Source organism: Chenopodium quinoa, unplaced genomic scaffold (assembly GCF_001683475.1).
Source record: "Chenopodium quinoa cultivar QQ74 unplaced genomic scaffold, ASM168347v1, whole genome shotgun sequence".
Classification (NCBI taxonomy): Eukaryota; Viridiplantae; Streptophyta; class Magnoliopsida; order Caryophyllales; family Amaranthaceae; genus Chenopodium; species Chenopodium quinoa.
Genome location: NW_018745323.1, coordinates 947603 through 968559, shown reverse-complemented (window position 1 = coordinate 968559; position 20957 = coordinate 947603). Strand labels below are relative to the sequence as shown.

At 34.1% G+C, this 20957-nt stretch overlaps 3 protein-coding genes across 6 annotated transcripts; all 3 read right to left on the bottom strand.

Annotated features, from left to right (window-relative positions):
• Positions 1 to 340: 340 nt before the first annotated feature.
• Positions 341 to 6239, bottom strand: LOC110712365 (3-oxoacyl-[acyl-carrier-protein] reductase 4-like). Of its 3 annotated transcripts, XM_021890817.1 has the most exons (12): positions 6203 to 6239; positions 5438 to 5641; positions 5047 to 5192; positions 4907 to 4960; positions 4267 to 4347; positions 4097 to 4142; positions 3918 to 4012; positions 3799 to 3831; positions 3575 to 3709; positions 3378 to 3471; positions 999 to 1081; positions 341 to 817 (listed from the first exon to the last, which is right to left on the bottom strand). In XM_021890817.1, the coding sequence occupies exons 2-12, from the start codon at positions 5601 to 5603 to the stop codon at positions 785 to 787; spliced, it is 966 nt and encodes a 321-aa protein (XP_021746509.1). In that variant the 5' UTR covers positions 5604 to 5641; positions 6203 to 6239; the 3' UTR covers positions 341 to 784. The 3 variants fall into 3 exon arrangements, with proteins under 3 accessions (XP_021746509.1, XP_021746507.1, XP_021746510.1); XM_021890815.1 differs by lacking the exon at positions 6203 to 6239 and having other exon boundaries at positions 5438 to 5983; XM_021890818.1 differs by lacking the exon at positions 6203 to 6239 and having other exon boundaries at positions 5047 to 5189; positions 5438 to 5978.
• A 1133-nt stretch (positions 6240 to 7372) lies between these two features.
• Positions 7373 to 11069, bottom strand: LOC110712472 (zinc finger MYM-type protein 1-like). Its single transcript, XM_021890937.1, has 2 exons — positions 10790 to 11069; positions 7373 to 9843 (listed from the first exon to the last, which is right to left on the bottom strand). Exons 1-2 carry the CDS (start codon positions 11067 to 11069, stop codon positions 7373 to 7375), a joined length of 2751 nt encoding a protein of 916 aa, XP_021746629.1.
• Positions 11070 to 13148: 2079 nt separating this feature from the next.
• LOC110712407 (protein Iojap-related, mitochondrial-like) lies at positions 13149 to 17427 on the bottom strand. Of its 2 annotated transcripts, XM_021890868.1 has the most exons (4): positions 17078 to 17420; positions 15730 to 15817; positions 13916 to 14013; positions 13149 to 13413 (listed from the first exon to the last, which is right to left on the bottom strand). In XM_021890868.1, the coding sequence occupies exons 1-4, from the start codon at positions 17369 to 17371 to the stop codon at positions 13342 to 13344; spliced, it is 552 nt and encodes a 183-aa protein (XP_021746560.1). In that variant the 5' UTR covers positions 17372 to 17420; the 3' UTR covers positions 13149 to 13341. The 2 variants fall into 2 exon arrangements, with proteins under 2 accessions (XP_021746560.1, XP_021746561.1); XM_021890869.1 differs by lacking the exon at positions 15730 to 15817 and having other exon boundaries at positions 17074 to 17427.
• Between the last annotated feature and the right edge of the window lie 3530 nt (positions 17428 to 20957).

Here is a 20957-nt window from a genome sequence, read left to right as displayed (position 1 = left end):
TTCTTGTTTGTCTTCAGCCACATAATTAAGAAAAATATTATCCGAGTCGGAGATGTTCGATTATTGAAGGAGATGTTTTACATAACACCAAAGTACAGAGATAGCTACATTTACCTATCAGGCTAATCAAGGGGGTTATCTATCGGGTACCAGTGGAACTTCGCTATCTATCAAATTCTATTACAGATGGATTATATACACAGCGGCCATTGGGTAGACTAACAGTCTTCAACTTGTGGATTGGGAATTTGGGATGCCCTATTTCCATTTGTTACAAAAATGCATAAAGATATATGGCAAGTTTTATTGTGCATCAAATCCTAACCATTCACAAATATCATTCACATTCAAACAACACAGTTCTTTCATTCTTTGTATTTTTAACATACATAAAGACTTTATTATACTTGTCTAAAGGTTTAATCACTCATCATCATCAAACAATACAGTGGAAAGCTGTCAATTAGCTCTTCAACACCAATATCAAATACATGTATACTATTACTAGGGGGTAAGTGATAACATCTGCAGCCAAAAAAATTAAAAAAATCACTGTTTTTGCCTTATTACTAGCCTTGTTCACCTATCAACTGAACTTCAATCATCGTCCGTAACACCTGGGTCATTTATTCATCTGATCATCAGGACGAATATGATCCTGATAACATCGCAGATTGCAATGGACGAAGTTAATTCAATTCAGGCTAGAGCATTATAAAGTATACGGGTACTAACGAGAGTTCTGAAAACGCCTTCTGCCTCGATGCTGGGATCACTAAGCACTTTACATAACCATTCCTCCATCTATTGTTACCACCTGTATGACAGATAAACCCCAAAAATATAAGAGCAAACTTGGAAGTTTAATCAAAGGCTAAAGACAAGGCGCAAATAAATTGCAACTGATACAAAGAAATGTACTTCATACATATTATAGAGCAGGAAGTTATTAGGGGAAACTCTTTAGAAACAAACAGGGAAACAGAAGATCCACAAACCTGTCCAGTTATATAACTGGCTGCCGGATCAAGGGCTAAAAACTCCACTAGTCCAGCAACTTCTTCTGGTTGACCATACCTCCCTGAACCCACAAACAAGATGTATATAAATCGCACAGGGTTTCTTCACCATACTAAATTTAATTTCAATCGTGAATTGATAATTATTTGACGGCAATACTGCAATTAATTCAGGGAAGCCTTCATAACAGCTTTGAATGTTTTAACAGTATATACTGCAAGACACTAGAGATAAGGGGACATGCCAGGCCAGAATATTAATGCAATTTCGCATCCAAATACATGGATCAGCTTAGAGGCATATATACAGATCAAGAAATTTTGAATAATGGTTGGCACAGTAATAGTAAAAGTAACATCTTTGAACAAAAAGACACAGAGGACTTTCAAAAGAAACTTAAGAAAAAGATTATCAAGTTTTGAGAAACTTTGAAAGAAAAAGCCAGCCTAACCTAGTACTTTGTAACGAACCACTAACAATAACAGCTACTATTAATTAGCTAGAAAAGGAAGAAATAAAATTGAGGGAACAAAGGTGGGATTTTTCTTTCACTCAAGCAAGTTTCTTACAGGGGCAGCTTGAGGCTGCTACTCTCCTAAGGGTGACTTGAGGCCACGAGTCTCTAGGATTTCCTTACATAATAATCAGCTACCTAGCCCTACCCCTCTCTTCCCCTTTTTATATGTACACTCAGCCAATGGCTGTCAAAAAAAAGATCCCACCTAACCATTTGTCTGATATGCACCATTTGGCTGCTGTATGGCTGCATAGGACAGCTGCCCTGTTGCTTGTGCTGCTCCACTACCCTTGTCCTTCAAGGCTCCCTTTGCTCGTCTGGTATATGTGATTAGCCCACGTGGTGGCTGATCATTGGCTGGTGCACTTGTGATCGTTGTAAGAATTTAACAAAGTGTTTCCCACTACATGGAAAGCCAAAATCTTTCTTTCCTTTTTTTATTTAAGAAAATTTCAAATTCTGATAGAAAAATTTAGTAAGTTGGTTGTTTCTCTTTTTTCAGATCAAGGGGAAAACAAACAGTAACCCTCCACAATACAGGAAAACACAAAGAGAGCACCCATGTTCATGTCTTGTCATTGTACATCTGAAGAAAAAACTTTTGGAAAGCCGATAGTCTAGAGAGAGATACTAGGTACATTTTCCAGTAAAGCTTAAAACTCAACACCAAATTGTGGAATCATTTATCAACCCTTTCCAAACCTTAAAGTTTCTTATCACAGCTATTCATAAAATCTTGATTCACATTAAGACCCTATATTTCCAGACAAGGATGTTGACTTGAAGTTCCTTGTAGAAATTTTTACGAGTATAAAAAGAGAGTACAAACCACACCGCTAAAATAGATGAATAAGCTTGTTTCGAAATTGAATGAAGAACATGCTACTAGATTAGCAAGCTCTGCCAACTCCCACCCTTAAAGATACCTTCTGATGGAACTATGAGAGTTCCAATTGACAATTTCACCAGTTTAACCGCAAATGTTTGACATTGTCTCACTGAATACTGACGAAAGACAATACATGAAAGAAAAATGGTGGATGACCTAACCTAATGGGCACCTTGTCAAAGATCTTTCCCAAAAATCAATAAGATCATCTATGATCCAATATATCCATATAGCTTACCAGAGTAAAGAATATATATCTCCCCAACCCAAAGTATTTGTAGCTAATTGCAATTCTCTCCATAGTCAAAGCAAGGATGTTATGCTTGCTGCTGACTTGTTGAAGTAAGAGATGAAGGTATATTTTTATGATCAGAAATTGAATTGATCATATCATAAAAAGTACTAGACCAAAATGTAGGATACTTTTCAGAGAATAAAGATCTCAACTTCCAACAAAAAGAAGCAAGTATAAGGATCTCATCAAACTTCTCATACCAAGAATAAAGTTTCCATTTTGTATATGCTTCTTAGAACTTTAAAATACTCCTTGTTACCTATCTTGAAATAATATCATAGCAAAGAATAGCATAAAGATGAGACTGGAGATATAAACATTCAAAGACTTGTGCAAATTGCATGAATGATTGGTCTCTTCGAATCTTTTGGAGACAAGGTCCTTGACTTGTCTAATGAAAATTAAATCAGACAAAAAAAGCGTCATCCAACATGGTTGGCAAGAAAAATCTAGAACAGTGGATACCCAAGTTAACGATAGTTTTCTACATAATCATCAGGCAAAGATAAGAGAATGTTTCTTGGAAAGTAAAAACAAGATAACATATTACGATGTCAGGCAACAAGAGGGGAAATGTGGGGGGGGGGGGGGGGCTGTAAAGAAAATCATGTAGTAAATGTTTTGCAAAATATCACATAGTATATGTTTTGCAATACCTAACGGGATGGCAGCCATGAGTTTTTTCTCAATATCTTCCCCGAGATTTGAAGTCATGTCTGATGCAATGAACCCTGGTGCTATAGCATTAACCTGCAATAACAGAAGTACAACAAAAATTTGAGATTTCACTAAACCACTAACTGCCAAAGAAAGTATCAACTAACAGTTTCAAAAACTACTATGAAAAATATACATTGATTCCCCTGCTTGCATATTCCTTTGCGACTGACTTAGTGAGGCCAATTACTCCGGCTTTCGCAGCACTGTAATTGGCCTGTCCTGCATTTCCTATCAAGCCAACGACAGAGGTTATATTGATTATCCTGCCCTGTGAAACAAGCAGTAAACTTTAATTGGGAAACATGCAGAAATCCTGATCAGGAAAAGAGGTGAAAGAAGTCAGGTACGTTATGATACCTTCTTCTTTTTCATCATAATTTTTGCTGCAGCCTGCAAAGACACGCAGACATGAATAAATTGAAAGTTTTCAAGCATAGACATGAGAAAAGTCAAAACTCATTAGATTTACAGGCTACCTGTGTACAGAGAAAAACACCAGTAAGATTCAGATCAATGACATCCTGCCACTGAGATCTCTTCATTCTCATCAGAAGACCATCCCTTGTAATTCCTGAAAGTACCAAAAATTTGTTAAGAGGAGCAAATATAAGTTTAGTGTAAATTTGACCTGGCGTATGCAAATGAACATCAGTACCTGCATTGTTTACTAAGATGTCAACAGTTCCCCAAGCATCAGTCGCCTGTATGTAGAACATAAAGAACAGTAATTAAGTAATATAGAGTAGATGACTAGATGATTACTCAAAAGGGAAGGAAACAACAGAGGGGGAAGACAGAGAAGTGACAAGAGCAAAATAAACTCACAGCTTTTATCATGGACTCCACGTCTGATTCTTGGGATACATCACCTCCAAAAGTAATAGCTTGCCCACCACAAGCCTCAATCTAGGAATAGTTTAGGATTCAATAATAAGTTTGTAAAGCATTATAAGGCAAAATATCATTAACTAAATGCCACCAATAGGCACAGAACAATAACACAGTAAACAAGAAAGCCCTCCAACAGCAAGGTTTTTATTGTGGAACAATCAATAGTACAGTAACAGATTCTTCACTTTTTGATTACCTTTATTCCATTAAATAGGTTATCTAAGTTTTGAGCATTGAAAACCACTGTAATCAGATTGAGATGACCACAAAACATTTATTTGTTCAGACTACTGATTACATATAGACAAAATATGTAAGAACCGACCATAGGAGGGTTATCGGAAATGCAGATTATATCAGTTATGAAGCTTGAGGAAGGCAGGAAATAATTTAAAGGGAAATGGTAATCAAGAAGTCGATATTAAATTATAAAGAAAGAGGAGGCATTATAGACCCTTATCTAGCAGTAGAGAGAGTAAATTAACCATAGTGTAAGACACTTATGAATATAAATCACAAAAAAGAACAACTTCTTCCATGAAAGTATGCTGAAAAATCTATAAAACAAATGTACCTCATTCGCGACTAGTTCAGCTTCCTTTGATGACCTTGCATAATTAACCAGGACCTGTAACACAGAAAAGTATGATGATCATTGAAAGAAAAAAAGAGCAACAGGGTATACATACATTAAGAAGAATGAAATGCAAGTACCTTGCAACCAGCTTTGCCCAAGGCTAGTGCAGTTGCTTTACCAATACCCCTAGATGCTCCAGTCACAATAGCAACAGGAGCTTCTACATTTTGTACCATTTCAATATTTGGTTGTTTTACTGTGGCAACTTGAGCTCTTACACCTACTAGAAGGATCGATCATATGTTAGATTATACTATAACTATCAACTTATATGTAATGTATAACAATTTCAAATTATACGTTTAATTATATGATTATGACCTGTATAACAATTTCAAATCAAACTAAAATCATGAGTTAGATCATAAACAACACAGAAGAAAGAATCAACCTCAACAGAAAAAACCCAAATCCTAAAAAGAAGAATTAATCTTACAAAAAGCAACAACAATTGAAGAAATCAATTACCTGAAGAAGTAAAAGAACGGAGTGATCTACATTGATAACCCAGACAATTATTAAGCTGGGAAGATTCCAATTTACGAGAAATGGGGTTGCATTGTCTGAAAAGAGAGATCTTTTGGTCGCAGGAAGAGCTCAATGAATTGAAAACAGCTCCAGAAATGGTGGCCATTTCTTTCTCCAATGCACACAAAGTGTTCGACGAAATTGCTGAAAGAAAATGGGTAGATATTTCAGAAATGTAGTAATAGCAGGGCTTTGGAAGCTCCGAAGAGGTAGTTAAAGTGTGACGATGGATACGATGTTTAACTGTAAATTTTCCCGGGTTTGGTCATCGACTTTTATGATGAGTAGGTGGCGGCCTCGATTCTCCCTTCCGTATTTTAATAAGTGTTACACTTATTTTACGCGACCATATTTTAATAGTGTTTCCCTTTCCATGCGATATGATACTTGAAATATTTTACATTGGTTTTTCATTGATTGCGATTATGTTGAGCTTCACTCTAGTAGGAATACTTGGTTTCGGCGTCTTTTACTTCCTCTTTTGGTTAATCAAATTTGTTGCAGGCTATATAGGTTTTTAATTTATGAATTGTTTTAAAATATTCTATAAACCAATGTATCAAAATAAACCATGAAATATATAAAGTTTTTTTTTTCTTTTATTTGCGTCAAATACTCTATTGTGCATTATTTATTATTAGTAGTAGATACATGATTGTTACAATAATAATAATAGGATGGTAAAGCTTTAGCATATGTGAATACCTAGTTACGTACTCCGGCCTCCACGACAAGCAGGGCAGCCTTTAGCAGCTCCACCTAATAAAGGCCTCGATCTCAGCGTGCACGACAGCGAGCGTTATGAGCAGCTAGCAACATCAACTCGATCCGTGTATGTTCATTGTCATTTTCGAGGTAATGCAAAACAGGTATTATGCGGGGTTTAAAAATAGAAATTTAATTGAAAAAAAAAAACATGAAAAGTAGTATGTAGTAGGGTTGGCTAGGTATTTGAGTGAACATATTCTAAAATTTATATGAATCATACTAATGTTCAACATATTTGGTTCTTAGTATTACCCCTGTTTCTTTTGCTTGCAAGTTGTAACAAGGGTGCATTATTTATGGGATACAAAAAATTTCTTATTAGTTGCAAATAATAAAAAAAATAGAGTTAGTTTCAAACTTAAATTTTTTGTTGTAAGTAAAACCTACATAAAGTCTTTATTCATAGGAAAAAAATATTTTATCATGATGTTTGTTATTAGTTTGCCTTTTTCACTGGATTGAAACCCTCAATTTGGAAAAATTAAAAATAAATTAGAAATGAGAATAACTTAAAATTTTATTTTATTTTTTAAGGGATCGTAAAATATTACTGAAAAATGTTTGTTTGTAAATACAGTATTTACATTGTCATTTCCTAATTTATCCATTGATCATTATTGTGAGCCTTTATTTGTGTGTATATACAACGATGAATGATTAATTTGTTAATTTTAGTGATTCCGTTATTAATCATTAAGTTAAACTATAAATTAATGTGTTGATTTGTAAATCGTGCATCGCACGGGAACTATGCTAGTTATATATAAATAAATAATATAGATTACGGCTAGATATTTAGAATTTGTAAAATATATATATTCAAAAACTAAAAATGCCCCTACATATAAAAAATAGGAAAAATTGAAAAGAACAATCCCACCTTTCCAGGGGCGGAACCAGGAATTTTATTTAACGGGGGCCAAAGTAAAGGGAACTACGATGACGATAAAAATAATGAACATTTTCACACATCAATTTATTAATCCACATATCACAACAACAAAAATATATTTTATATAAGCAATGAATATAGAGTTATAGAACATATTCCAAAAAAATTACCATAGTACTACATGAAGAAAAACATACCTTATCATTTATCTTATATCATTTTAGTTGTGCTCGTCTCTCTTTCATCATATAAAAAGCATCAATGATGGCATCTTCACTAAGTGTTTCCGCTATCTCCTTTTCTATATACACTATTAAGTAGTCCTTCAAAAAATCGTCCTCCATCTTACTTCGAAGGTTTGTTTTCACTATCTTCATGGCTGAAAAAGCTCTCTCAGTTGTTGCAGTAGATGCTGGAAGAGTTAATACGAGACGAATTAACCTTGAAACAAGAGGATAATCTTTTATTTTTTCTGTAGTCACTAATCCTTGACATAAATCACCAAGAGTAGTTAAGTTCTTCAACACTGGATGAATAGGAATATCAAGCCAATAATGTTGCAATTCATAACTCAAATGATCTTTCTCATGTTTTGTGAAATCAATAGGATAAAAATCTCGAGCTAGCTTGCAAATATGCTCTATATTGAATGACTTGTAACCATCTCTTGGATTCAAGGCCACACTTAAAATGAGAAGTTTAGTAGCTCGCTCACTAAATCTTGCGTTTAGCTCTTGCAATTGACGATCTATAGCAACCATAAATATATCAACTCTATAGTGATGTTCCATTGTCACATTGTCTTTTTTTCTTGATTGTTGCCTTATAGATTTAAGCACATCAACATAAGGAGAGTCCATGTCGGGAACTGTAACACCATTTTTCTCACAAAAAACTTTAACATTATGTAGCAAACTCTCCCACCCATCATTCCTTAAAGTTTGAAGTAATGTCTTTGTAGTGCAAACTAAATGCATTGCATTTACAATATCTTGGGTCTTCAATTGTAGTGCTTGACAAAGTCCATCGGTGATGGCCATAATCTCCTTCACAACATGTATGTTAAATACGAATTCAAATGACATTAACAACTTAACTCCATTAAGAGCATCTCCTCTCTGAGCATAAGTTGTTCCTTCACTAGCTATGTTAGCAAGAACTAAGCGAGTAGCACAATACATTCTTAACAAACTAGATATTGACTTGTAATGCGAGCTCCATCTAGTATCACCTGGTCGTTGTAATGTACCGATTTGATTGAGACCTTTTCCCGTCTCAAGCCCCTCAATCTCAACTAGATGTTCAATTTCAGCCAATTGAGTTGCTTGTAACTCGTCATGTCGCTTTGAAGAGCTAGTGACCACATTAACAACAAAAATTAATTGTTGAAAGAAAGTATGAATCTGTGGCACTTCCCTAGATGCAGCAACAAGAGCTAGTTGTAGTTGATGTGCCAAACAATGAATGTAATAGGCATAAGGACACTCCTTCATAAATAAAGCTTGAAACCTATTCCACTCTCCGCGCATATTACTTGCACCGTCATACCCTTGACCTCTAATATTTTGAAGGTTAAGGTTATGATGAGACAAGACAGCACAAATTTCCCTTTTTAATGTTTTTGATGTAGTGTCTTTGACATGGACCAAATCCAAAAATCGCTCTCTTACCAATCCACTTCTATCAACATATCTCACTACTAATGCCATTTGTTCTTTCTTAGAAATGTCCCTAGACTCATCAACAATCAAACAAAACTTTGCATCACCAATTTCCTCACGTATACTATTTTGCACTTTTCTTGCATAAACATGTAGAATCTCCTTTTGGATTAGTGGAGAAGTGTATTTGGCATTCTTTGGGGCATTATCCAAAATAACCGAATCAACATCTTTATTATATGATGCTAAAAGTTTTAGCATCTCCAAGAAGTTCCCTTGATTAATTGAACTAGAACGTTCATCATGCCCTCTAAATGCACAAGCTTGGAAAGTTAACCATTTAACAGCATCTATTGATGTCTTAAGGCGTAAACGATTCTTGACAATCTCCTCTGCAGTTACTTTCTCTACTACTTTCTCAATGTGAGCGGATTGATTTTTGAGATTAAAATAACACTTTGTTGAAAAGTTATGAGCAGAATTGGAATCTTTCCCCATGTGACACAAAAATGCACAATCCTTCCCATTATTTACTTTCTTCCAATTTTTAAAGCCCTTCACGGTGAATGTATCCGAACCACATCTTCCAAGAGGCTTTTTAGCAAAAAGAAAGCAATAGAAACAATAAGCAGCATCCATTGTGGGAGAATACTCTAACCAAGGAAACTTCACAAACCAACTTTTTTGGAACCTACGTGGGTGTTTTTCGGAACCAGAGTATGGATAATTATCAAGTTTAGGTTGATATGGCCCAAAATCAATGTAAGATCTCCTAATCAAATCTTTTTCATCTGAATCATATGTCTCAATTTGCTTACGCAACCCAGGATCACGCATTAAAAAATCAAGACCAATACCTTCTTCATTAGGCATTTGCTCATCAACATTGTCATTATTAATATTACGTTCGACTTCTTCATTATCAATGATAATTGGCTGATTTGGCTCAACAACAGGTATATCTTCATCACCCCTGCCCTTTTTTTGTGGAAGAAAATAAGAAGTGATAGTCCTCTTTGTCATTCCTAAATTACAAAAATTAACAGTAAAAAAAGCATAATCAAATCTAATGATTATTGGGCAATATATCAAGTATAATTGCAATTGTATTAATTATTCTAATTATTCACAAATTTCATATAATTGTTTGGATTTACACATTTACTGATTTACATATACAATTAGAGTATTAAACCCCAAAATTTCTAATTCAAAATCTCACTCTAACTATTTATTCAACACACTAAACCTGTAATTAATATGAAAATTGAAGTAAACAAACAAGATTAAGTAGAAATTGATAATTAAATTACCTGAATTAAGGAAAATCAACAACAGCAAGCAAGAAACTTCAATGGTGATATGTACTGTTTGTTTCGTCACTTTGGGGGTTTTCACTGCTTTCCTTTTGTAATTTTGTGTTGAAGTGAATTGTAATGTTTGCAAGTTGTTATTTTTTTATTAGATAATTCTTTTATCTTTTATTTTTATTTAGTTGCAATATTTATATTTTGTCTTATCTAACAATATAATATAGTAGAATCTAGAAATATCAAGTACCAAACTCATCACATGCGTTAATATTAGTACATAAAGTGTGAGTTTGGTTTTGTATTAATTTTTTTTTATTTGTTTGGCGGGGGCCACATGAATTTTTTATACTTTTACTTGTACTAAAATCCAAATATTACCAATGTAAAGCAATTCACTTGAGGGGGCCTTGGCCCCCTTTGGCCCCTACTATCTTCCGCCCCTGCACCTTTCGCCCATCTGCTCAAAATAATCCCACCTTGTCGAATTCCAGAAATAATCCCACCTTGTAACTCCATCTTCCCAAAATGAACCTTTTACCGGTTTATGAAATTAGTAACCTGTTTTAGAAGGTGACTTAACACTTGTCACCTTCTAATTGGTCCTAATTTTAAATAATTAAAAAAAATAAAACAATTAAAAAAAAAAAAAAAAAAAAACTCCCAGCCCCACGACCACCCTGTTCATCGCCACCATTACAACCCCCTGCCGCCACCTCTTTATCACCACCATCACAACCCCCTGACGCCGGAAAAGCTAGACCAACCGTACCGCCGGTAGAACAGCCGAACCAGCCACCTTTCTTGATTCCATCCCCTTCTCCGATTCCTTCCCCTTCTCCGTTCCCCCTTCCACTTCCCCTTCTCATATTCCCTTCCCTTCTCCTTCCACTTCCCCTTCCCCGATTCCCATGGCAGCATTGTGTGAAGTAATTCGTCATCGGGCCCATGGCAGCGTTGATCGAGCTGAGTTCTGGCCGGACATGGACATGGTTGCCGAGAAACTCCAATTCGAACAAAGTTTCTAATTCAGGTGGGTTTCGATTAGAAGATTAAGAGGGGAATTGGACATGGCAGCCCCTTCTCTGACAATTTGGGGTGGGGATTAAACCTCGGAGCTTGACAAAACGGAATCAATGGCGGTTGAAATCTTGGGTTAGGTGGGCTTGGCTCAGGTGGCGGGGCAGCGCTGCATCTTAGGTGGACGTGGCTCAGGTGGCTGGGCTGGGCTTGCATCGTGGGATGGTGGTGATGGTGGGAACTGGGAAGGTGGTTAGTTTAGTGGTGAATTGGTGATGGTCATGGTGGTTAAATGAAAAGGGGGAGGTGGAAAATGGTGGGGGATAGGCGGTGCCAATGGTGGGGTGGGGTGGGTTAGGGGGTTTGGGATTTTTTCTTTTTGTTTCTTTTTTTTTTTCCTTTTTCCTTTGTTTTATTTATTAAAAAAAACAAAACAAAAAATTTACATGTTTAAACAGTTGTAGGTAAAAAGGTTCATTTTGAGCAGATGGGGTGTTAAGGTGGGATTATTTCTGGAATTCGAAAAGGTGGGATTATTTTGAGCAGATGAGCGAAAGGTGGAATTATTCTTTTTAATTTTTCCTAAAAAATAAACTAGTGGAAAACCTGGGCATTGCACCAGGTTACTACTATATGTCTTTATTTGTAGTATAAACTATAATATCATTTACTATGCAAAGATAAAAGTATAATTGACTCTTATAATCTTATTCTTCTAAGAGGTCAAGTGCTCGAACCTTCTTATATACCGGACTAAATTTATAACATTTTTATAACATTTTTATACGAATTCTCGGCGTTATTTTTTAGTGAAGTGATGATATGATATGTTAGATTTGAGTTATGCTTAATTAATTTTTTTTTATACAAATTGAAATCTAAATCAAGTTTTATTCAGATTAATTTTTAACACCTCACCACTGTGCGAAACCCTAATCCTATCATAACACTAATCAAATATCGTAATATATACCGTACCCCAAACAAAGCTTATCGTTGAAATTGAAAAAATTAAAAATAAGATAAACAGGGTCTAGTGTGAAGCTGAAAAAGGCAAGGTAGAAGAATGATAGAATCTGGTATAGCGCCAACGCCGACGCCGATGCAAGAAGGAACGACATTTGAGGATGTAGACAATATGTAGTTGCCTCCGTAACATTGAAGGGTGTTGTTAGCGACACATGGAAAATAGTACGTTTCATATTAGCAATAACATTTTTCTTTGGTTGTATATTGGTTGCTGCTATAGTTGGCATCTCTCTAGTGATAGGAGTTATTGCGGCCATCATATCTTTCATCACTTGGTTTACGAACCTTGTTCAACAACACCATCTCATGTCCTCTCTTTAGTAGGATCCTAATCAACTCGATCCATGTTTGTTTTCAGTTTTCAATATATTATATTAGATAGAAACCATGACCGTTCAAAAAAAAAAAAAAAGATAGAAACCATGAAATAACGTTTTTGTTTGTTTTTTGGATTTTACATTTAGTATTGAATATTGATTACATTCTTTATAAACCAATGCTTGTTTCTGAATGTTTCATATAGGTTGCCATAACATTGATTTGGCCTCCGTTGTAGAGAATGGCTTAGATTTTGATTACGAGTTTTACTCTTTTATCTTTTTTTATCTATGTTTGAATGTGTGATATCTTCTATATACGAAGTAATGATGTGTACATAATTTAACCTAAATTGTTAATCAAACTAACTTATTATGGTTATACACACATTTGAGAAAATACAAGTTTATCAGTATTTGGTGGGTTGGACTGTGGGTGTTGGGAATATGGGATCATGGCTTGCTGTGGTGCTGTAATTTGTATGGGAGGCATGAAGAAAATGAGGGTTGTGAGAATCATGTAAACTATTGTAGTACCCCCTCAATGTATTTTGCTCAATTCTCATTGTACAATCGAGTTTCATACTCTCACTAGCTAACGATTCCCTCTATTGGCTCTATATTAAATTATTAAGGATCATTAGATTCTGTCCAAAAAAAAAAAAAGATTTAAATAAAATATGCCCACAAAAATCATTTCTACAACTGTATTATAGTCCAAAAAAATCAATTATTAATTAGAACTAGTATTTCAAAAAGTTATAGCACTTCAAAAAAAAAATTAAAAAGGTGGTGAGTATTTCTATCCGAACCACCCTTATTTACAGCACCAGAACAGAGCTTAAACTTAAGCATTGGCTTGCACTCGTTTCTTTGAATTATTCTTGCGCCGAACCTTCACCAAAGCTGTATCCAGTTCCTGAACACATTGATACAAGATGGATTCAATACAATATTGTGATACAACGCCCAACTTCTAAGGAAGACCGTACACTCAAACAACAGTACCTCATGTACAGCATGGATACTGTTCAGCCAGTACCATTACTAAGATTGTAGATCCCCAAATGCTCAATATACTAAAAGATTAGCATATGAGGTTCAATTTGTTGCAGTTTGCCCAACAAGAAAATATCAAAATTGAAATATTTCATCAAATACTTGGCAACTAGATATTCATCTAGCTTCTCTAATTTATCTACTGATAACAATGCAAATTTGTAAACACGGAATCCCCCCCCCCCCCCAACAAAAAAAGAAAAAAAAAAACACATACACATAGGCGTTTTTTTTTTTTTTTTTTTATAAAAAAAGGCTTTTACCCTATGAGCCTTTTTTCACAGCAGTTACCATAAGTTAAACCAGTTGAAAATAATTGAAACTATCAACCACCGTCATCTCTATACAGAAAAAATGTAAACCTGGCTAGATTCAGCAGGTGGCTTCTCCTTTGCCCAACGACTTTCCAAATCATAATAAGCTCTGGCTTTCTCATCTAATGCATGAACAATCACTGAACCTGTAATGGTAAAAGCAATACCAAAAAAATTAAAAATAATATAAATAATTTTTTTTTTCTGATATATACTCACTACTCAAAAATTAAGCTACCGAAAAAAATATAAGGGCTAAATAAAGTTAATAATATTCCGTAAAAAAAGGAAATAATAAGAAAAATCCATTCCCTACAAAGTTGCTTAATCTCTATTAGGCTAATCATAATTCAAATCTATGGTTTGGCTTTGGAAAGCTGGCTTTCTACTCTGTATTTAACAAGTCTCCATTCTAATGGAAAAGCTTCAAATGTTGAGCCACAAAATGATAATAAGAAGTTAGCTATATATGGTTCCATGTGCAAGATAGTTGGCTGGGGCAAACATAAAGTTTTATTGCCAAAGAAACAACTATCATAATCTCCAGGATTCACTAAAGCTCTGAAAAAAAAACTTAACAGCTAGCTAATTGAGAGAGTATTCAACTATTCAAATGTAATTCTCCCTCCCACTTAAGTATTAGAAGTTGTTGGTTCTAGGGACAGGGAAACATAAAGAGTTCTGAAAACTGGTTAGCAGATATGGTCAGATCACAGATGTACATCAATGGGGAATAAGCTTTATAACAATAATCATAAAATACAATGGCAAAAGAAAACATTCTAAACAACAAAAATACAAAGATGAAAGGAAGACAAAACAAATCAACCAAAAAAAAAAGGTTCTGTGATCTTCATCTGCTAGGAGATAGTTCAGAGTGTCATTTCAACAGTAATAAGCAATGGCATAAATGCATGTCCCTATTACCTATATTTAGATGTTTAAAGTTCTATGACGCCCCCAAAAGAACTACAGAAAGATCAATCTCAATCCTGCCCTTAGCATAAGGATTGAGTGTCGAGAGACGTGACATGACAACTAAATTAGATCCAAGAATAAAGTAGATCCAAGGCCAGCCATTAATTGAAGGTTTTTGAATTGATCATAAAGTTCAATTATATCAATAGTTCTATGAAGTTTTAGCCTTCAGCAACCCAATTTTCTATTAGTAAGTCATATGGAAATGAGATCTTTAAAGTGATGCTTTGAGAGGGCTTGTAAGGTCTGAACTTAGTTGAAGTTTGTGACTTGGAGTTAGAGCTGGCAATCTCTAACATGAGCTCTAACAAGACACAACCGAAACCGGCATGACACAAACATGAAATTACCGAGAGAACACACGAAGTTGACAAGACACAGAACCAACCTAAACACGACCCGTTTTGACAAATTGGTCAAATTATGCATTGATCCTACATTTTACATACTTTTTGATAGATTTTATGAGCAACATAATATGAATACAAGATCAAACACGAACACCACATGCCTTTTTTCCAGCTCTACTTGGTGTCACTAATGAGATGGCCAAGAATTATTTCATACAGCCATAATGCAAGTAACGAGTGACAATCATAATAGGTCAGACAAACAAAGCAATTACTATGATGGACAAGCAGGAACTAATAAACATTGATACAGATCACATCACAACGGACATAAAACAATTCTTTGTACACCAAGCACAGATTTATTTCCATAACTGAAGCTTGAAGGATTGATTGTTACATGAAAATAATAGCAAAACTCTCAGAATTTTTTCATATCCTAATACCCTTGAAAATCATATTAAAGTTCATAGCAATGCAGGTATATCAGTGAGACAAAGTGGATAAGAGCCTCTGCAGAGAAAGAAAAAAAACCAGAATCGACAACAATCCAATTGCCGCTTTCTTCTCCTTCCACACTTGGCAACAACATCCTCTTTGCTTCTTTCTGCTTCTGCTTAGCCTATAACAGTTATTGCAGTGTAAACATCACTTATCATACTGTAAAAGGTATGTGTTTATAATTTTATTTGCATATCACATGGTCTATGCACGAAGCAGCTAGAAACTCCACAGAGGCACAGAGATAACAAAACTAATGAAAGAGCTGAGACACAATCCACCATGATGACAATTTGACGACACGCTATTATCAGGTCTATCATTCAGATCAGAAACAGTAAGCAGTAACGTGCTGAAAGATGGTTCTTTTATACTACTGCCCATACTTACCTATGTGTATAGAGTTATCTGAAAGGTCTGCAGACTGCAGGATGCATTAAGGGCACCTCGAACATGGATTCAACATCCTCATAAATCCAAGCTTGGATTTGAAAATGTTTTTTTAGCTTAACAATCTCATGATTTCTAATCAAACTATCTCCAGTTTTCTACTTAAGAGAAACAAGCTCAACCCACAATTTAATGTTTTCTTTTATTTCATTTCCTTCTTCCCTCCTTTTCTCGTATACTGATCGTAAAAATGTTTAGTATGTAGGTCTCCTTAAGGTCTCACTATTACAAGTTACAACAAATTGTTCTAAATCTTGAGTCCTTATGAGGTGCCTCGTAAAAAGATTCTCCACAACCAACATGTATCTCTCTTACAGTTTGCTCAAAGAGAGGAACTTATACTACTAATCATTAATAAGCTATGAGGCAGAACCTCAGTTTACAATACTTACAATATAATGAAGGAACATTATGTAACTCTTGTAGTGCCCATGGTAGAAGTCAGGAAACCATAGCTTTACATATATCCTTTGCAAAGTATCCATCTTTGTTATATCCACATTTACACCATATTTCTGCTAAATGTATATCTCATTACAGACTTACAGTAAGCTACTCATGTGACAACAATCCGTATGACGAAAACAATCCATATGATTCCAATTAATTTTATTAACATGTAATCCTCCACAAACATTCGCAATGATAAGGTAATTAATTGTCAGGGTTATAATTCAAAACTCCCAATTTCAACATGCTTAATTTTTCGCAATTATAATCAATACAACAAGATCAGATATTAACTGATACACAACAACAAGTATGAAAACATTGCAAAATCAATCAAAAAAATCATACACCCTTGTTTATTCTAATCAAATTAATAACCCCACAATGCAGCAAAATTCAATTCATTGCAGATATACTTCAACAAAACAAAACCCTAATTTCTGAAACAAAGAAAGAAATTAGGGAGAAACAGACAACCTGCCTTGTAAACTAGGGCTTGAGCAATATTACGAACATGCCAAGAAGATCTTCCAGTAGCGAAAACCATGTAATCGGTCAAATCGCATTGATCACCAACTCGAATAACCTTGATATCATCTGCCCTAACTTCGGAGAGAACTTTCTCGATTTCATCAAGCTTCAGAATCTCTGTTCTACCGTCTTTGTCGCGCGTAAGAGAGGAAAATGGGGTACTCTGATTGAGCTTCCATAGCCATGGCTGCCGAAGAGAAGGAGAGGAGAGAGAATGAGCTCGAGAGCGAAGAGCAGACAGCATTTTTCAGAAGAATGAGAGTTTTGCTGGGATTTGAGGTGGTTAGAGGTAAAACCCTATATAAACCCTTTCTATGTCAAAACCGACTCGACTAATCTAATCCAATCTGACCCGTAAAAAAAATATGATTTGTTTAAGATTTCAGCTCACGTTAACTCATAGTAATTTAGCATGATTTTAACTTTGAAATATACCTGACCTGACTCTATTGAACTCGACCTGAATATCTGAAATGACACTTTTATCTACTATTATAATGAGGTTGCCTCAAATACTCAATTTGGGTAATAAATTATGCATCTCAAATGACAATTTTGTAATATTGAGTAACTTTATGAATTTTTAATTGTCTTTATTTGATGACTCGTGATTTTTATTAATTAATCGATATTGACGTCGTATACTACAATGTTAATCTCACAACTAGATTGTTCTTCTCCTTCCTCTTCCCATAGCAAACTTGCTCCATTTAAGGAGCTCGATATTTTGTCAACCTTTAGTTTTATTTCCACCGGCATGTCCACCCTTAATTCCGGTGGCGAAGTAAACAGAAACCCTACGAAAAGGAGAAGTAAAGGGTATGATCAATCTCGGTGTTATGTTCCTCCATTGAAGCAGACCTTGAGCTTATGAAATCTCCATCAAAAAAGCTCTTCAAATTTTTTTACAAAAAGGGGGAACGTGAAGTAGAAATGGAGTGTTTAAATTCAAATTGTGACTTGTGAGTAACATATATACTAGTGTTAGATTGTGCCCTTTAGTCTTGAGCAAGTTTAGGTAAATCACTGTCTTTGTGAGATTTCTTCTTGTATACCATTGGGATAGAGGTGTCAAAAACCGACCAGAAAAAAAACCAATTAAGAATTTGACATGCATGGGCACAATAATTTAGTACGACTCACTCAACTTTACAATTGACTTGACCTGACCTCACCGAACTCAACCGGACACCTCTGCTATGCTATTGGATACTTTATGCACAAATTAATAAAGTATTTTTTTTTTTGGAGGGAATGAATTAATATAGCTTAGCCGCACTAATCTTTCCATAAAAAAATGTTAATTTTTAACAAAGGTTTTAATAATTGGTGGAAATATAAATCTAAGACACTTAAGTAAAATAGTGGTAATTTAACATCAATTTTCACCATCTTTTTTTCATTGTATTACAATCTACAACATACATATTTATCAACAATTATTACAATCTAATTAAGACACTTGAGTTTTCAAGACGATCTTTTATTTCAAGGATGATGTACTTTAGTTTTAATTGAGTTGTTTGCAACATAGGAGCTCTTAAAGCTTCTTTGAGTAGCTTGATAGACTTATTCTATAGTTTGTAATCCTTTATTCAGATAATTAAGCTCATGTTAAAAAAAAAAAATATATAAAAAATTAATTATGTGATCGCTAAAATACATTGTCAATTTTGTTTCTTGTCTGAAATAAGATGAAGCATACTTACATGCACGATTATAATCACTATTGAAAACGTACACTAGGTGTGGATTTAAAACCTTGAGAAAGGATATTCAAACTATAAGATCAATTATCATTTACATCATTCTCAATTTACTTTTGTGCTCTCTTTACACAATGTACGTAAATTACAAGTATATAATTTGCTTTACAATAATAATGATAATCAGACCGTACAATTATTGCTTGATATTCTTCAACTCTGGATATTATCTTTTATAATCTTATTCAAATTATAGAATAATTGACTTATTGAGTTATTGTATTTAGTTGAATATAGAAATCATACGAATTACTCAATTAATTATAGCTACTTGTAGGAATTGAGTATATTTAGATATATATTTTTTCCTCTTTATACAATCATGGATGCTTCTGCAATATTTGGATTGATTAGATGATACTCTTCCAACAAACAATATATATATGGCGATTTACCAATTGGTTGTTGGTGTAGTGGTGATTGAGACTACACTTGGTAGGGAGGACTCGTGTTCGATCCCCCGCAACAACAATCGGGAGGGGACTGGAACCTAACCACCCAGAACTGATCCCCGAATCCGGATTAGCCCAAAGGGTGAACCGGGTGAAACACCAAAATATATATATATATATATATATATATATATATATATATATATATGGCGATTATTATTAAATTGGATAATTATGGTGGCAAATAATTAGGGTATGTTCTCTTCAACTTATTTTCAGTTCTGCTCACTTCAGCTCCAATAAGTTTAGGCCCCGTTCTTAGAGTTGCTCTGCTCAAATTAAATCTGCTCTGCTGAGCCCTGCTTTGCTCAAATTAAATCTGCTATGCTCTGCTCTGCTCTATTTTCAAATAATAATTAATAATAACAATATTAATAATTAATATTCAATAATAATAATAATAACAATTTCTTTTATAAATATTTGATATTAGAATCACAATGTGTAGAAACATTTTATGTGGGTATTGATGGTTAGTTCATTGAGTTGAATTATTTTTCAAATCTTTCCATACAATTTAGGAATTAAAAAAAAAGAGGTTGTTTTCAAGTAGTACTTTGTATATCACTATTATTATTTTTAGTGTTAAAAATATATAATTAAGACAAATTTATAAGTAAAATCATTATTACTCATTAAATCATTTTATTTTAAATTTTTTGTGAAATAAATATAAGTAAACCATTGTCTTTTTTCTTTCTACTATTAACTTATGTTAAATATGGTACACATATATTTATGTTCTCACTCACCTAAATCAATGGTATATGCACTTAATAATAATAATAATAATAATAATAATAATAATAATAATAATAATAACAATAATAATAGTATTAATAAAAATGTTGAAATCTGCTCTGCTCGGCTCGGCTCTGCTATCCTAAAATCTGCTCTGCTCTGCTGAAATTTAATCTGCTCTGCTCTGCTGACCCCTGCTCTGCTCTGAAGCTCAAAAGAACAGGGCCTTAGTTAAGTTTAATTCTTAATTTCTTTATCTCGTAATATGTTCAGTTCAATTCAGTTTATTTTGTTAATTTTGTCCCCAATTTTCCAAATTAAATTATAGAGATCTTTCATTTATTATAGCGATCTTTCATTTATTTTTAATTAAAAGACAGTAAATTTGAGGATAATTTCAACAATTTTTATGGCCACTTTAACCTAATTAATGGTAACTTTTAATTTGTAAGAGTGATTTTATTTTAATGTATATAATCTAATTGATACGGGGTACTTGTTATATAGGCTAATATAAATCATCTAATATATTATTAGTATATGAGGTAAAGTTAATGTAAAAAAAATGAAGCTTTTATGATATATAAGCGAAGGATAACATTAAGCCTTTAGGGTATCTTTAACCCTTCTCCACTTCTTACAATAGATTAGTGAAAGTCTACATTTGTGTGGTACTACACTTTTCCTATACATCAGTGTTGATCACATAGAAATACGAAGTATAGTATATGGAGTATCAATCAGGTACATAAATTATACTTCATATTTAATATATTGTAGTCTGCAAAGTATACCAAGTTAAGCTTGGTCTAGTGGTAAAGACTGAGGTTCAATCTCCACTAATGACACTATGAAAGCGAGGGGTCCCTTA

Coding starts and splice junctions, on each gene's coding strand:
- LOC110712365 (XM_021890817.1), bottom strand. CDS start 5,603: ATGGCCACCATTTCTGGAGCTGTTTTCAATTCATTGAGCTCTTCCTGC. Junction 4,013..4,096: donor CATCTTAGTAAACAATGCAG/GTACTGATGTTC, acceptor TGGTACTTTCAG/GAATTACAAGGGATGGTCTT. Junction 3,472..3,574: donor ATGCAAGCAGGGGAATCAAT/GTATATTTTTCA, acceptor CTGTTATTGCAG/GTTAATGCTATAGCACCAGG.
- LOC110712472 (XM_021890937.1), bottom strand. CDS start 11,069: ATGACGAATTACTTCACACAATGCTGCCATGGGAATCGGGGAAGGGGA. Junction 9,844..10,789: donor GGGTGGTCGTGGGGCTGGGA/GTTTTTTTTTTT, acceptor TTTGTAATTTAG/GAATGACAAAGAGGACTATC.
- LOC110712407 (XM_021890868.1), bottom strand. CDS start 17,371: ATGCTGTCTGCTCTTCGCTCTCGAGCTCATTCTCTCTCCTCTCCTTCT. Junction 15,818..17,077: donor CTCAAGCCCTAGTTTACAAG/GCAGGTTGTCTG, acceptor TAACTGTTATAG/GCTAAGCAGAAGCAGAAAGA. Junction 13,414..13,915: donor CACCTGCTGAATCTAGCCAG/GTTTACATTTTT, acceptor CAATGTGTTCAG/GAACTGGATACAGCTTTGGT.